This window comes from Lolium rigidum, unplaced genomic scaffold (genome assembly GCF_022539505.1).
Source record: "Lolium rigidum isolate FL_2022 unplaced genomic scaffold, APGP_CSIRO_Lrig_0.1 contig_56811_1, whole genome shotgun sequence".
NCBI lineage: Eukaryota > Viridiplantae > Streptophyta > Magnoliopsida > Poales > Poaceae > Lolium > Lolium rigidum.
In genome coordinates this window covers 1-16,429 of record NW_025900993.1, presented here as the reverse complement: position 1 = coordinate 16,429, position 16,429 = coordinate 1, and the positions used below count along the sequence as shown (strand labels likewise).

The 16,429-nt window shown below is 40.4% G+C and overlaps 1 protein-coding gene across 1 annotated transcript; it reads left to right on the top strand.

The window, feature by feature from the left end:
• The first annotated feature begins 381 nt into the window (after positions 1–381).
• Positions 382–16,322, top strand: LOC124681798 (protein FORGETTER 1-like). Its single transcript, XM_047216618.1, has 32 exons — positions 382–984; positions 1,627–1,692; positions 1,804–1,977; positions 2,068–2,198; positions 2,304–2,380; positions 3,354–3,535; positions 3,681–3,758; positions 4,383–4,515; positions 5,741–5,801; positions 5,991–6,072; positions 6,432–6,560; positions 6,708–6,851; positions 6,950–7,052; positions 7,183–7,311; positions 9,259–9,329; positions 9,761–9,933; positions 10,015–10,108; positions 10,632–10,729; positions 10,883–11,018; positions 11,110–11,216; positions 11,473–11,568; positions 11,665–11,752; positions 11,847–11,964; positions 12,647–12,758; positions 12,851–12,974; positions 13,166–13,243; positions 13,330–13,448; positions 14,342–14,395; positions 14,571–14,673; positions 15,229–15,357; positions 15,590–15,701; positions 16,094–16,322. Exons 1-32 carry the CDS (start codon positions 382–384, stop codon positions 16,123–16,125), a joined length of 3,936 nt encoding a protein of 1,311 aa, XP_047072574.1. The 3' UTR covers positions 16,126–16,322.
• Positions 16,323–16,429: the final 107 nt, after the last annotated feature.

Below are 16,429 nucleotides of genomic sequence, written 5' to 3'. Positions count from 1 at the left end.
ATCTTACAAGATTTCCTATGCACCAAAATTTGTTCGATTTCATCATTGAAAACCCAAATGATCCTTAGGAAGATATTTGAATAGGTGTTAGATTTGATGTGCAAAGAACTCACTAGAGAAAAGTTCTGTGAGACTCAATGCTACAAATCAAACAACCACCATTGAACAAATTTCAAAGGATTTTGAATCTTCTTAAATTTCGATGAAAATAGTAGAAATCAAAAAGCTTCCAAATGGGCCTGAGTTTCCCGCATGTGTACCGAATAGCATCTTCGTTCCGGCTTGTCAGTCAGTCCCGGCAGCCCTCTGAAGAAAACCCAGACTTTTGGTTTTACCCCGGTAGAAACCCTCCACGGCCAAAATCCTCGCCCCCTTCCCGCGATGGCCGGCAGCGACGCCTCCCCTTCCCCGGCGGCCGCCCCCGCCTCCGCGCCGGCCGTCCAGGTGCGCTGCGCCGGCTGCCGCGGCGTCCTCGCCGTGGCCCCCGGCATGACCGAGTTCATCTGCCCCAAATGCCGCATGGCGCAGCGCCTGCCCCCCGAGCTCATGCCCTCTTCCCCGCCCAAGGCGTCCCCTACTCCGCCTCCGCCTCCTTCCCTCCCCCCCGCTCTCCCGCCGCCTCCTCAGCCTCAGTCGCTTCCTCCTCCCCCTCCCGTTCCCGCTCCCGCTCCCCGCCGCTCCGGGCCGCGGGCGCAGGGCGTCGACCCCACCAAGATCCAGCTCCCCTGCGCGCGCTGCAAGGCCATCCTCAACGTGCCGCACGGCCTCTCCCGCTTCCGCTGCCCCCAGTGCGACGTCGACCTCGCCGTCGACATCTCCAAGCTCCAGCATTTCCTTGCCTCCGCCTCCCCTGGATTCGTCCCTCCACCGCCTCCGCCGGCGCCTCCAGTACCCATGCCGCACATGCCCTTCCTGCCCATGATGCCGCGCATGCCCATGGCCCCAATGGCCCCGCCCCCAGAACTGCCCGAGGAGATCAATGAGGTATTTACCATGTTCGCAGGATTTTGTTATGTGTATATGCATGAATGTTACACTCAGCTTCCGAGCTTGTACTACACAACTAAGTTTGCTAGTATCTAAAAAGGCTTATATATTGGAACAGAGGTAATATTACACAACTACACAACTAATGCATTTCTTCGTTTGTTTGTTTGTGGACTCAACAACTACTAAGCTTAACTGTGTCGTGTATGGGCCTCCTTATGATTCTGAGTTCCCTGACTACAACTTGACTACTTGAGCTTTTGGTTGCACTAAAAACCCGAGCTTTACTTAAAAGCTCAAGCGTGCTTTCCCATGATAGCATGTGGACATCGAAATGATGATCATCCAGCGAGACATCCACTAATTTTATGCAGTTTTCCAAGGAATATCATATGCAAACTTCTGTGCTGATTACAACATAATGGAAAAAGAAGCTCAAGTTCCTGGTATAGTAGTTGAGGTTCCATGGCTTAAATCTAATCATCCGGAACAACCGAGTATGAATTTGCTACACCGACCAATGCACTGCCCATACAAGATGGCCCATCCTCGGCTTGTGCATGCGCTAACTAATACTATTATTTGCCCCATTCATATGCATTATTTTGCTCCGATGACTTAATAGCTTGCTTCAAACAGGTTGCAGTTGATGTTGAGCGTGAGGAAGATGAAGGTGGAGCTGTTGGGGATACTTTCATGGACTATGTAAGATATTTCTTTCTCAAAAATATGTGGTAAACTGGAGGGTTGTGCCTTGGAGTTTCTAGCTATTTTTTTTAATCTTTAGTTCTAAATTGCTCATGGTCTTTTTTCCAGAGGCCTCCCAAGCTATCTCTTGGTCTTCCTCATCCGGACCCTGTGGTAGAGACTTCATCTTTATCAGCTGTGCAACCTCCTGAACCTACGTACGACTTGACTATTATGGATGAATTGGATGACACCAAGGCGCTGTCTTGCTTACAAATAGAAACAATAGTGTATGCTTGTCAGGTAAGCTACCTTCTTGTTGAGATTTTATTTTGTTCAAGTTTATATATATATGTATTGCACCTTTTGAGAGTCTCTGTTCTTCTATGGCAGAGGCACCTTCATCATCTCCCTACTGGTCCTAGAGCAGGTTTCTTCATTGGCGATGGAGCTGGTGTTGGTAAAGGCCGTACAATTGCTGGATTGATCTGGGAAAATTGGCAACAGGGAAGACATAAGGCTTTGTAAGGAATTGGGTTCATTAGCTTATTTCGTAAACAGATTTATTTTTGCTGCATTTCTGCTGTTCACTGCTTGATTCCATTATTAACAGTTGATGGATTATTCAGGTGGATTTCCATTGGTTCAGACTTGAAATATGACGCTCGCAGGGATTTGGATGATGTTGGTGCAAAATGTGTGGAAGGTAATATTCGACACATATAACATATATCGATTATTTAGTCATAGGCCCATTGAATTACAAGTCTCCTAAATTGAATCCGTCGACATGCAAATAAGGTTTTGTTGGAGATTTTGTGTAACAACAGTTAAAATATAGTCTCCTGAAAACCACAGTATTTGAAATATGGTGCTTGGAGTACAAGTGCTCACAGTGTTTAGATAAACCATGATGTGTTTGTTATTTTATTTGATAATGCATTACTAGGCTAATTGGTGATTAGTAGGAAACAAAGCAAGCTTGCTAGGCACATGCGTGTGTGGAGATATCAATCCATACTCCAACGTGCATTTTTATTGTAATTATATTAGACTTTTACATGTAATGTAACTTTATTTAAACAAGTATGAATAAATGTCATGAAGCCTATCTGTTCTACAAATTATTGAAGATGGAATGCATCCAGTTTATGCATGGTGATGGTGATGGTGTACTGAATAAGATATGAACATCGTTTTTTCTTACAAATCCTCAGTCAGTTGTACACAGTAGTGCCTGCTCAGCAAGTGCTGAAGGAGTGAGGGCTGTATTGTGAAAGTAGAGCTTTCTTCTTTTACTCTTTCTGCTGTTAATTCTGTGGGTGTCCTTGCATATTTGCAAAAGATGGAAAGTCTTCTCAGCAATTACTTTTCGACAAAATAGTAAATAGTGTACATATCTCTGGAGTTAAATTACAGTATGGATGCTGGCCATGAAGTAATGGAATCTGACTAGTCAACTGTTAAGTTTTTTCTTATCTTTGTCTTTACTCCCATCTTGTATTTACTGATTGGTAACCATGCTATTCCCATCTTGTATTTACTGCAATAATTGGAAGTGAAGAACACATACACTTAGTCAAAGAATTATACTTCTGTTACTCATCAACTAGATCTGCTATTGGTTTCATATTCATTTGCTGATATTAGCAACTGATAGCTATATATTTGCTCTGCAGTGCACGCATTAAACAAGCTGCCATATTCCAAGTTAGACTCAAAGGCCATTGGAATCACAAATGGAGTTGTTTTTGTAACTTATAGCAGTTTAATAGCGTCCTCTGAGAAAGGCTATTCCCGTTTGCAGCAGCTGGTACAGTGGTGTGGATCTGAGTTCGATGGTCTTGTGGTGTTTGATGAGGTAAACACATGCCTGGTTTGAACTCAGTGACAAGAAAAAATATTAAATTGAATGGAGAGTTTAGAACTTTCTAGAGAACATCCAAATTTCCATTCAAACCTGTTGTACATTAATTTGGTGTGCTGAAATGCTTTGTTCTCTGCAGTGTCACAAGGCCAAAAATCTGATTCCTGAGGCAGGAGGCCAGTCTACTCGCACTGGTAAATCAGTTCTTGAGATCCAGGTGCGTGTGCATAATTTGCTATGTTTCCTTGTTCTGTTCTCCTTGTGATGAGCAGAACCTTACTAGTGTTAGTAAATGCAACTTATGTGGCTGTAGGTCGATATATATAGGTGTTTTGTAAGGATATGAAAACAGCTAAATTTCACATCTAGCAACTATGCACACATTTTTATTGCTGTGGACTGCATGGTATGTGAAAGTAAGTAATTTATAGATCCATTACATACCTATAAAATATATGGTGAAACCACGACAGCCTTAACCCGGAATCATCCTGTCACCTGCATAAATCTTGATTAGATTTTTGTAAGGCAACTTATCACAAGAAATAACTTTTGCCATCATAGTCTGACTTGATGTTCGAGGTCCTAAAGTTCATATGTAAGAGTGTCCTGGTTAAGTTGACAGTCACCATACACTGATTGTGTCTGAATATTTGTAAAGTTTCAACTATCTGTGGTTTTGCATAAGGATTTTACGAATATGCCCTTTGTCTTTTCATATAATGAAGATGCATAACTTTCTTGGTGTGGCAATATTTCTCACTTTTGACATATTTCCTGGTATTTGAGACGATACTTTAAAATTTGTCTGATGAGTACATTGATGGCCCAAACATCACAGGAAATGTTACCTGAAGCTCGAGTGGTTTACTGCTCAGCAACTGGTGCATCGGAGCCTCGGAATTTAGGCTACATGGTTCGGCTTGGTCTCTGGGGAGATGGAACATCATTTCAGAATTTTCAACAATTTCTAGGTTTATGTTTGTCTCAACTCCTGATCTTTTCTTTGGTATCTGTACCCTGTTTTAGTTCACACACAGATCATCACTTTGCTTAGCAGTTATAAGGGTCATTTTGACATTCCAGTGGTAACTATCATCATAATGACATTCCCGATATATAAAGGCACGGTCCAGGGGATAGTAGTAGGCTAGTACATTTAGAAGCATATAATAGTATTCTCTACTGCAAAAGGTGGTTCAGAAGCAATCTGTAAGTAACTTAGGATCATCGGAGGTCTGTTGGGGTAAAGACCGTTACTGACCAATTTTCAGTGTTATCAAAACGAAACGGTGTTTTACATCCATTCCTTCAGAATTCATAGTAAAGTACCACTTACTTCGTTTTACGTGTAGATACACATACATTTTTTTTTCTTGGTGAGGATACATGCACAAGATGACCTGGCTAATTAGGTCCATGGTCTAGGTTTGGAACTCCGAATATTTGAGCAATACAAACAGTTACGGATAGCCATATCGTAGTCCCCCTTTTAACATGGTATCAGAGGTTTGATGCTGTCATTGATTTTGGCCTGGGCCCTGACTAGATGCTGGCCATCTCATCGTATGCCTACTATCTTGTCACCATCTTTGATTCGTTGCCTATGGGTGTCCATGTAGCTTGGCTACACCATTCCAGTAAGAATCCGTGCTGCCAACTTTAATCCCGATCTTTCATTTCAGAGCTCTTTCATTGCTGTTGAGATCCCATGTTGTCTCTGTCGACCTCAATCATCACGAAATCTAGTTCTTTTGAATCTGACCGACCTCGTCCGGTGGAACCAGTGCAACTTCACTGTCACCTGGTTTTCCACTGTCACCTGACGGAATCAGCGCAGATCCTTCGTCTGCTACCATCTTGTTTCCAATGTGTCACCAATTGGCTTGCTGACTTGCTATAGGTCTGTAGCTGCTGGGCGCTGATTTGGCTTGTTGTTGTCAGCCTTCTGCTTTTTGGTTCCATGCTACAAACATTTCCTTACTGTTTATGCTCACTGATTGATTTTCTTGTCATCTTTGGGTTTGAAATGGATCTACCAATTTTAGCAGCAAATTTTCCGTAGTACCAAAAGTATTGCAATCCTTTTATGATATTTTCTGAGCTTGACAATTATTACCAAAAATTATATGTGTGAAAGCAACAGATATTTGGATGACCTTATCGTTTATGACTTGAGCTTATCGAAACAATTTTCAGGTGCTCTTGAGAAAGGTGGTGTGGGTGCTCTTGAACTTGTTGCTATGGACATGAAGGCAAGGTTAGAGTTACTGGAACTTCTCAATGACCCAGCTTTAACTTGTATGTGCACAGTATTGACATGAAGAGGCCAGACCCAAATTGGTATCATATCAAATATTATGTTAGGTAGCTGAGTTGTCTTGTTGCTTCGGTTTCCATTTCAATCAAAATGATTCATTTGGTATTGCTGTTGTTCAACTTGTGCCAGGGGTATGTATGTTTGCCGCACACTAAGTTATAAGGGTGTTGATTTTGATGTTGTGGAGGCACCTCTAGAGGAAAGAATGATGGTAAATTCTTTTCTCCTTCAGTTTTTTTTTACTTTATTGTTGGTTTTTTTTTCTTGCTCTACAACGTTATTTATCATCACAGGAGAAGAATAAGGTTTCTTCAAAGTTTATAATCTTCTCTAACCAATTTTTCTTCAGCCCTGTAGTCTGGGATGTGCTCCCTCCGTTCATTATTATAAGATGTTTTAGGTTTTTCAGAAAATGCATTTATCTAGACGCGTTTCAGTGTGTAGGTTCACTCATTTCGCTCCGTATCTAGTCCATATTGAAATATCTAAAATATCTTATAATAGTGAACAGAAGGAGTAGTATGGAACAAAACTAATGATCAATTTCTATTTTGTAATCTAATCATGCAGAATATGTATAGAAAGGCAGCTCAATTTTGGGCTGAGTTGCGTGTTGAGCTCCTATCAGCAAGCGAATACTATGCAGAAGACAAGGGCAATTCAGCTCAGATATGGAGGCAATACTGGGCCAGCCATCAGGTGGTTCCTCTTTCATTTTATGTTATAGTATTTTCAATAACCTTAACATCCTTGCTAATTAATAATTATTGGAGTTCATTGATCTTGGCTCTCATCACCTTGTTTCGTTAATAAATACTCCTAAATAACAATGATTTCTTTTTGCAGCGTTTCTTTAGACATTTGTGTATGTCTGCAAAGGTTCCTGCTGTTGTGAGGTTGGTGAAAGAAGCCTTAGCAGAAGAAAAATGTGTGGTGATTGGTCTCCAGAGCACTGGAGAAGCTCGAACAGAGGAAGCTGTCATAAAATATGTTTGTCTTGCTAACTAGCCTTTCCCCACCTTTGCCTATTCTAGAGCGTAGCAAGGTGAGGTGAACTGATTCTGAACTTTTGTTTGTTTATGTGGCAGGGTGTTGAAATGGAAGACTTCATCTCTGGTCCTAGAGAGTTGCTTCTTAAGCTGGTAGAAGATAACTATCCCTTGCCTCCGAAACCTGATTGTTTTCAGCAAGGTCTGCATCGAACTAACTTTGTAGATGGGGTCAGGATGCTAAATGTTAACTATTTTAAAAGTTGGTCTCCAATTAGCTCTCTTGGTTTGCAATTTTTATTATTATTCTTTATCAATGTTTATTCTTGTAGGTGAAGAAAAGGTCACGGAGGTACAACGTAAGCGTCATTATGGACTTGACATATCCTTGAAAGGACGAGTTAGGAAACTCGCGAAAATGGGAGATGGGAGTGATGATGGAATGGATGCACATTCTCCATGTAAGTTTCTTGAGAATTTATTGATACCAGTCACTAAGTGCATATAGCCGTGATTATGGAAGCAGTTGCTTTTTCTGTTTTCTTGATATAATCTATTTGTAATAATCTTCTTGGGAGCTGTAATAGCAAAGTTACTGGAATTGGTTAAGATTCTCATAGCCACTAGATTTACAAAGCTAAGATTCTCATAGCCTTGTAAATTTTTAATCAGTGACCGATATTGCTAAGCTCTTCTAACAATCATGTTCCTCGTTGCAATATTATTTACCTATGAGGTTATGAGAGAAATATTGTGAAATAGAATGTTGCTGCATGAAGTTCCAAATACCCTATGTGTTTGGATGCATAGAATTGAGAATGGAATTGAATTGAACCGAAAATTCCAAATCTATGATGGAAATGAATTTGCTCCCAATTCAAATTCTATTGTTTGGATGTGCTTGGAATTTGATGTTAGAATTAAAGAGTGTAACCAATTCCAAATCATGTTTGGATGTACAAACCAAATAATTTGATGTTTTGTTGGTTTTAAACAATATTTTTCGAAAAAAAAAGAATTTGGTCAACGAACAAATAGATCCAGTCAGTCCCAGACCGAATTGAGTGAGGGGTCACGAGCTGGCTCGTGAGGGAGACGCCGGCCGGCGGTGGAGTGCGGGAGGCGCCGGCAGTGGCCGGAATCGGCCAGCTCCTGTTGAGGCCGGTGGAATCCCATCCACCAAGCGTCGGGGCGGGCCGGAGGTTGCGGCAGGGGGAGGGGCCACTTCGCTGCTGCGGCGGTTGCAGGGGCACGCGACGGTGGCCGGAGTTGGTAGCGGGGGAGGAGCGCCGCCATGGGAATAGGTCGGGGACGAGGGATGCCATGGGGCGAACGGGGTGGAGACGGGATAGAGGCCATGCTCGCCATGGCTGACGGGAGCGGGAGGGACGGCGGACGGGGAAGGGACCTGCGAGCGCCGCCGCCGCCGTCGGGAGGAACGCGGGGAAGCTTGGCCGCCGCCGCCATCGGGAGGAACGCTGGGAAGCTCGGCCGCTGGCTCCTCTCTGTTTCTCTTCGAGGGACGAAAGGGTACGCGGGCGGCCTCGCGAGCAGTTTCCACGCGATTCAGAGGGAGAGAGCTCGGAAAGTTTTGCGGGATGTTTACACGCGACGAAGTGGTGCCTCGGAATTTCGTCAGTTTCCATGCTTTAATTCTGAGGCCATCCCAAACGGTGGAAATTGATCCCAAATTCCAGATTTCATGATTCCATGCTCAATTCTAGACATCCAAACACAGCTAACTGAATGTGCCAGGTCCCTAAAAACATAACTGCATAAATTCTTACGTGGAATGATACAGAAGTCGGTGGCGTAACATGGAAATATTCTTCCAACCACTAGGAGCAAAATTTTCACTTTAAGCTGTGGCTTAACAATCAAAACAGTCAACCGATCTTTTGAGAGCTACATACAGAACAAATTCTCAGATGGCCAATCTGGAGAGGAGTGTCAACCAAAATGTTTTCTTATAATCTGTAAAGATGCTGCAAACCAGAAAGTTGCTGAAGTACTTCTCTTTGTTTGCTCTTCCGATAAAATTAGATAAATTTATGTTTTGCTATTGTTGTCCTTTGACTCTTTTCATATTGCATCTCATATGTTCTGGAGCAGAACACAATCATTCGGTTATCCAATAGTTGCCCTCACATGCAAGATTGCTCACATTTCTTCTCACATGTCCCTAAACGCAACATGTAACTGTATGATATATCTGTCCAACTTAACTATGGAACGATAACTAGTCAAACACCAAATTCCAAAATAGCTCAAAGGGGTGAATCAGACAAGGTTATTATAGGCTTGAGTAGTTCATTGCTACTGTTACATGTATGGCTGGCAGATCTGCTATGGTATTTCCCATGTAATCATTTGAGATACTGATTTATCTATTCTGTAATATATCGCAGTGGATTCAGACCATGAATTGACAGATTCTGATGAGGAATTCTACATGTGTCGGATCTGCAATACTGAAGAGGTGACCTGTTATGCTTCTTATTTCAGTAAACACCACATCTTTTAACTTCATTTTGATTCAAATTGGGTCTGGCATTTTTTTTCCTAGCCCAACTATATTTTTTTTCCATTTCACCACATTCCAATCTCTGGACGTTAAAAAAGTAAAATAAAAAAGAGTAAATTTTATTCCACAGTTTACTTTAGTGATCTAATTTTTGTACCTTTCTGTATTCATTCATGAAAGTCTCTCAATCATGTTCACATGAATAGTCACTCTTCTTAGTTTTGCTTCTACCATTATATGTTTGTGATTACCCATGGTTTAATTTTTTAAACTGATGTCTACCAAATGTGAACCTTGCTTACAAAGTTTCAGTTTGTTTTAGGGAATGGGAGTTGAAGACTGAATTTGTTTTGAAACGCCTTTTATTACTTTTGTTGCCATTTCAGGAGAAGAGCTTGTTGCTTCAGTGTTCTAGTTGTGCTACACGAGTTCACCCTGGGTGTCCTATTCCACCTTGGACTGGATTGTTGACTGAAGATTGGTCATGTTACGCATGCAAAGAGAAGCTAGAATGCTATTTTAAAGAGAGGGATGCTTACATAACTGGACTATCAAAGAGGTACCTGTTGTGTGGATCAATAACCTTTCACTAACTCGGTGTGCCCAGTTTAAGGACTCGTTACCTGGTAATTATTTGCAGGTATGACACTGCGGTGGAGAGAAAGTCAATGATTTTAGATATCATCCGTGCTTTAGATTTGCCTAATAATCCTCTAGATGATATAATTGATCAGGTAATCAACTTTCTGATTATGAGTAGCGAATTTCCCTGTTCCAAATTTCTGTTCCAACTTATGAGCAAGCACTGTTAGCTGTAGGGAACACTTCATCATGTAGATATAGAGCTGCTCCCTTGATTATAAAGCTACTCCCTCTGTTCTCTTTTAGTCTACATTCTACAAATTTTCAGACCAATTAGTAAGTCATTTAATAGTACTAGTTTGATATGTGAACATCCAATCCAAGCTACCATAAAATTAATGGTATCCAATAGAGAGAGGATGACTGCTTCATTTTCTGTGTTGTTGACTGCTGTTGATTACAAAGCTAAAATGTAGACTAATTCAGAACAAATTTTAGTCCTAGAATGTCGAGTATTTCAGAACGGAGGGAGTATTTACTAGCAGAAGGGGGATTTGCGTTACAAGTACTCTATAACTCAGCATAGTGAAACAGCTTGCCTAAAGGATTTAATTGATTATTCAAGCATTGAGCTACAAATACCTTATGCATTTCCATTTGTTTTATATTTTGTAGCTAGGTGGTCCTGACAATGTTGCAGAAATAACTGGAAGGCGTGGTATGCTAATAAGAGCATCAGATGGAAAAGGTGTTGTTTATCAGGCGCGGAACACGTGAGTGAGCTTTCTTGTAATTACTTTCTCTCTTACAAAATTTAAGATGTTTTAGTGAGCAAATATAGTCTACTAAAACGTCTTATATTTTTGGTACGGAGGTAGTACTTTTATCATCTTTTGTTTAGTTAATTTGTATAAATATCTTTACAGGAAAGAAATTGCATTGGACATGATCAATATGCATGAAAAGCAGCTATTCATGGACGGAGAGAAGTTCGTCGCAATTATATCGGAAGCAGGATCAGCAGGTGTTTCTTTGCATGCTGATCGAAGGGTAAAAAATCAGGTCTGTTTTCCTGCACTGCCTATCCATAAAACTGTGCATACACCGTTTATCTATTGGATTGTTCCTTACACTACTTATCTAAATATGTCAGAGAAGAAGAGTGCACATAACACTTGAACTTCCTTGGAGTGCAGACCGTGCAACTCAGCAGTTTGGGAGAACGCATCGTTCTAATCAAACTTCTGCACCTGTATATAGGTATTGATATCATTTCCTTACTATGAAAATTTCCAGTTGGCACATTAAACTGTTTGTTTCTGTTAGTATAAGTAACTACAGCTAGGATTGAACTACTAGTTGTTGGTTCAACGTGGATTAGTTATGATTGCTGCAAACTTGAGGCACATCTTTAAGTTCATGCTCAACATGGCCAATTCGTCTCACTACTTGAGAGAAATGCCTGTTTTCAGTTGACTTACAAATCTGAATTGTGATTAAGCATTTGTCAGTGTAGGATTCTGTTTACAAACCTTGGTGGTGAAAAGCGATTTGCATCGATTGTAGCAAAGCGGTTAGAGTCTCTTGGAGCTTTAACACAAGGAGATCGAAGGTTCTTTCTTGGTTTATCTGAGTCATTTCAGTCCTTTTTAAACTTGATCTCATCTGAAGATTACATCGTGTGATCTAAACTTTTGCACTTCTGCAGAGCTGGACCATCACTTAGTGCTTTTAACTATGACAGTATTTATGGAAAGAAAGCCCTGACAATGATGTACAGAAGTATAATGGAACAGGTTAGTTATCGTTGCCTTTTTTTCTGGATGGGCCCTGAGTTTCAATGTTTCATAAGTCTTGCATTTGTCTAAAGAATACTTTTCAAGGTACCAGGATGCATTTCCAATTGTGCCTTTGGGATGCTCTGAGAATCAAGGTAGTCTCCAAGAATTCATCACTAGAGCAAAAGCTGCTTTAGTGGCAGTTGGAATTATCAGGGATGCTGCTATCTGTAAGCTTCTTTCTGAACTTGTTTCTTGTTGCCATAGGAAAAATAACGAGTGCATGCTTCACAAATCTTCTTTGTCTTCTATTGGTATGTCCACATCATGTTCTATGGGCACACATCCCAGAACTGTTGTTGATCGTTCATGGTAGTCAAAGTTCTGTGGGGCCTTTTGTCCAATCTATCATGTGAATACAACTTTTGAATTCAATATGTTATATCTATTCTATTCTGTTTGTGCTAAAACTTGCCTTCTGCATTAGTATTAGAGCATGCAGGCTATAGAGAGTTTATTTTGCAATCTGGATATCTTGTTCTTATGGGTACACTTTCAAAAGCTGTAGATGCTGAACTTCTTGCATTTTGGTCACTTCATCATATAAATTCTACGTCTGGATCTACTATTTTCCATCCATGCCAGTCTGCAGTGATTTGTTTGACATTATACTTTGGTCTGTGCTCCAAAACATACACTTAAATAATTTTTTATTGCTAAAGTAGCTGATTTATGCAGTATATTTTGATATCCATGTATTCCTGCCCACCTGCCTAATCCAACTTGCTTAGAAAAGGGGTTTGATATTTGCAAGTTTGCTTACCATGCTTGCAATTCACAACACATATACTCTACTATTTTACATATTGTAACTTTTGATATGAGCTCCTTGTTTGACAATTGTGGGCGCAGGCATTGGAAAAAATGGAGGAAGGCTTACAGGTAGGATTGTTGATTCTGATATGCATGATGTGGCTCGTTTCCTCAATCGTATTCTAGGATTAGCTCCAGACATCCAGAATAGGCAAGTGTTTCTTCAACACTAGTTCTTTTCATTATATTTACACCTTTTTGGCTGATACCTTAGTAACCTTACTAACATACTTAATTTAATAGGTTATTTGATCTTTTCACAAGTATACTTGATATGGTCATTCAGAATGCACGAAGTGAAGGACAGCTTGATTCTGGTATCGTTGATATTAAAGCAAAAAGGGTTGAAATGAAAGAATCGCCAAAGGTAGTGTTTCTCTGAGATAGTACAAAACCACAAAAAGAGACCAGAAATTCAAAAGCGTTTTGCAATCATAGCCTACACAAACTCAAAACCCCCCACATGGTAAAACACAGGCTGGGTTGTGGTAGATATTTTAAACAAAATTATATCCCGGAGGTGCTTCCCAGTATTCTAATGCAACTTCATGTGTGCAGACAGTCCATGTTGACAGCTTGTCTGGTGCTTCTACAGTGTTGTTTACTTTTACAATTGACCGTGGAGTTACTTGGGAGGTAGGCAGCATTTTCTGTTTGATTCTGCTCTGGTTTTAAGACTGCGCCTTTTGACAATTTAATTTCCGTTGTGACCAAATGTCAAGTCGGCAAATGCAATTTTTGAAGAAAGGCAGAAAGATGGTGCATGCTCTTCTAATGATGGATTTTATGAGTCCAGAAGAGAGTGGATGGGGAGAAGACATTTCATGCTAGCATTTGAAGGGTATGTGATGTGGTTGGATGAGTATCTGATTTATTTGTCTTTAGTTTCTTTTAGTTATGGTCGTTAAACTTTTCATACTTCTCTTATTAGACATATGAAAAGTGGCAAACGCTAATAACAATCAATTTGCACATTTCACATAAAAAAATGTTCACAGTATCCCAAACACTAATATTCAGCAAATTACATGGGAATCGCCTTAAGCTGGAGCATAACATCCTGAACACATGAAATCACACTAGATAACAATATGTCCACTTTTCTATCCAAAACTAATCATGCATGCTGATTAAGCATCTTAAGTCAACAAAGAAAATCCCAAATTGCCCTGGTTTGAATGAGTAAAATGATTTAGAGGAAGAGAAGGTACTGGAGAAAGATAGAGTGCTAATTTGTGGTTCTTCGTCCCAACCGGAGAGAAAGGAAAAGGGAAAGATGCTTCATGGGTTTCCAGACAAGGGAATGGTTTAGGGTTGAGTCCCCTCACCTGTTCAGGTTCGATTCTAGGGGCGTCATCGCCATATACTTTTGTATCCTAGACCTAGAGGAGAATTTAGCATCTTAGTCGACTTGCACTGTTTCCACATATGTTAGAGAAGTAGGCTAAGAAAATTGAAAGACTTAAGAAAAATTATCTTCTTATTTTCAAGAAAGTTGGAGTTCATTTGAGATGGTCGAAATTGGTACTAGTAATATAGAAGTTGATCTTAGTTGTTGGAAACTGGGAATTAACAGAAACTCTTGAAGATGGGCACATTGTTGATCATAAGCTTCTAACATTAATGTTTATTTCCATGGCTGCCAACAAACATGTAATGCAGCGTTCTGATTGCAGTATGCTTTGGTGCATTATTAGAATTGGGTACTTAATGTTCTCACTTTTGCTACACCAGCTCGACAGAAGGAATGTACAGAGTAACTCGCCCTGCCGTTGGTGAAGCTTTAAGGTGCTTGATTCATCATTTAACCATTAGTTTTACTTCTGCTGAGTAAATGCTTTGAATTCTCCACGGAGCTCTTTGCTCATCTTGGACACTTAACCTAGTTGTAACTGAATGTCTTATATGATTGGTGGAATGTTCAAAGATACTTATAACGATCATTTATTTTTCCTTTCGTAAGAGAGATGCCTTTGGTTGAACTTAAGGGCAAGTACAAGAAGGCCTCATCACTTGAAAAAATTGGGAAAGGTTGGCAGGAAGAATATGATGCATCATCCAAGCAGGTAATGCTGCATTGAATTTTTTTTTATATTCAACATTGACAACAGAAGGGTCCTATATGAACTACCTACATACATAAACTAATATTCAACTAGGTTCCTTGTGTCCCTAAGAAGCTAGTACTGGTGTCGGAAAACGTCGAGAAAAACTGACATTGGATCTATGAAGTAGCAACAGTAATAATAATACGTTTTCACGATTAACGTAATGGAAAATACAGGTATTGCAGTACAACACTACTTGGACATCAACCTATGATGTTGCTCCTTTAGAGCTACTGTTTATCTCTACAATCGGGGGTTAGTTAGTTTGTGTGTTGGAAGGGGGGATCTAGGATGCGTGATGGTGATATTCTCACTCTTCAGCTCGTCAACTCGTTTGTTTTAGTAGCTATAGTGCTACCAGTATGGCAGTATTAAGTCTTACTACGCATGCTGTTTCCATCCAAACATAGCACTATCGTTTTAAGAGAAGACATGTTTCACCATCCTTTTCTGCACTTTAACCAAGTTGGTTCAGGTGCGCTCATTTAATCATGTTTTTTGGCTGTTTTTCAGTGTATGCATGGACCCAAATGCAGACTTGGGAGCTACTGTACAGTAGGAAGAAGATTACAAGAGATTAATATTTTGGGTGGCCTAATACTTCCTGTATGGGGCACAGTAGAAAAGGCCCTAAATAAGCAGGTTTGTTCTGTTCTTCAAAAATATTTGTTTTCTTACTATAGATAGCTGCCTCAGTTCAATATCCCAATGTTACGCCAGACAGCATGCTAGTTCATTCGCACTACAGTCCAGTTTACCGTGCTTATGGAGAAAATGTACCAGTGTTGCTGCTTCTACGTGTGATAGCATTACAGTGGGTTTTTTAATCAAATTCTTCTCTAATTGGCAATTACTTTGCTGATATTTTCAATAGGCCCGAAAGATTCACAAGAGAATACGTGTTGTCCGCCTGGAGACGACAGATGACAACCAGCGGATTGTTGGACTTATGATCCCAAATGCAGCAGTGGGGTCAGTATTAGAAGGTCGGTTTTGCTTTCAGAGAACTCATTTCAGCTTAGTAGTAATTTATAGTAAAGGGATCTATTGGTACGACTGAGAAATACCGATTTTATTAGTTATTATGGGATTGCTCCAGAACATAACCATATTAGCGTTTAGCAGATTCTGGCCATAGAGTTTACTAAATACTACACCTAGTGCTAATCACAAGTTCTCAGTTTTCCAAAGGGAGATTGGCAAATAAAGGAAACATAACAATAGGTGGTGCACACATAGTTGAGTGCCCTCACAACTTTTAATGTAGAAAATGCCACCTGTAAATTCTTGTGTATTTCTGGTTTTCATGCGCTGGCAAGATCATGACACCCTTGTTCTTGTTTACGAGTGTTTCACACCTTTCGTTTTCCCATGGCAGGTCTACAGTGGGTCCAGGATATCGACGAATGACCTGAAAATGACAAGATATTTATCTGCGCATTCTTGCTTTATGGTGACATGTGGACCAAAATTCTGTAGCTAGGGAAGGTGACAGCTTTGGAGGTGCAACTTTTTTCTTCTTTCCCGTTGGGAGCCAGTTTGGTGGGTAACGGGTTAGCTTAGAGATTAGATTAGGAAAGTAAATATATCAGCTCTTGTTTATTGAAAATTTCTTGCTTGAGTCAGCTGTTTTGTATTGTTCATACAGGGAAATGCTTTAGGGTCTAATTGGTCCTTCGGACTTAGTTATCCTTTAGGATGTGACATATCGAAG

Coding starts and splice junctions, on each gene's coding strand:
- LOC124681798 (XM_047216618.1), top strand. CDS start 382: ATGGCCGGCAGCGACGCCTCCCCTTCCCCGGCGGCCGCCCCCGCCTCC. Junction 3,759..4,382: donor AATCAGTTCTTGAGATCCAG/GTGCGTGTGCAT, acceptor CAAACATCACAG/GAAATGTTACCTGAAGCTCG. Junction 11,569..11,664: donor TTAACACAAGGAGATCGAAG/GTTCTTTCTTGG, acceptor GCACTTCTGCAG/AGCTGGACCATCACTTAGTG.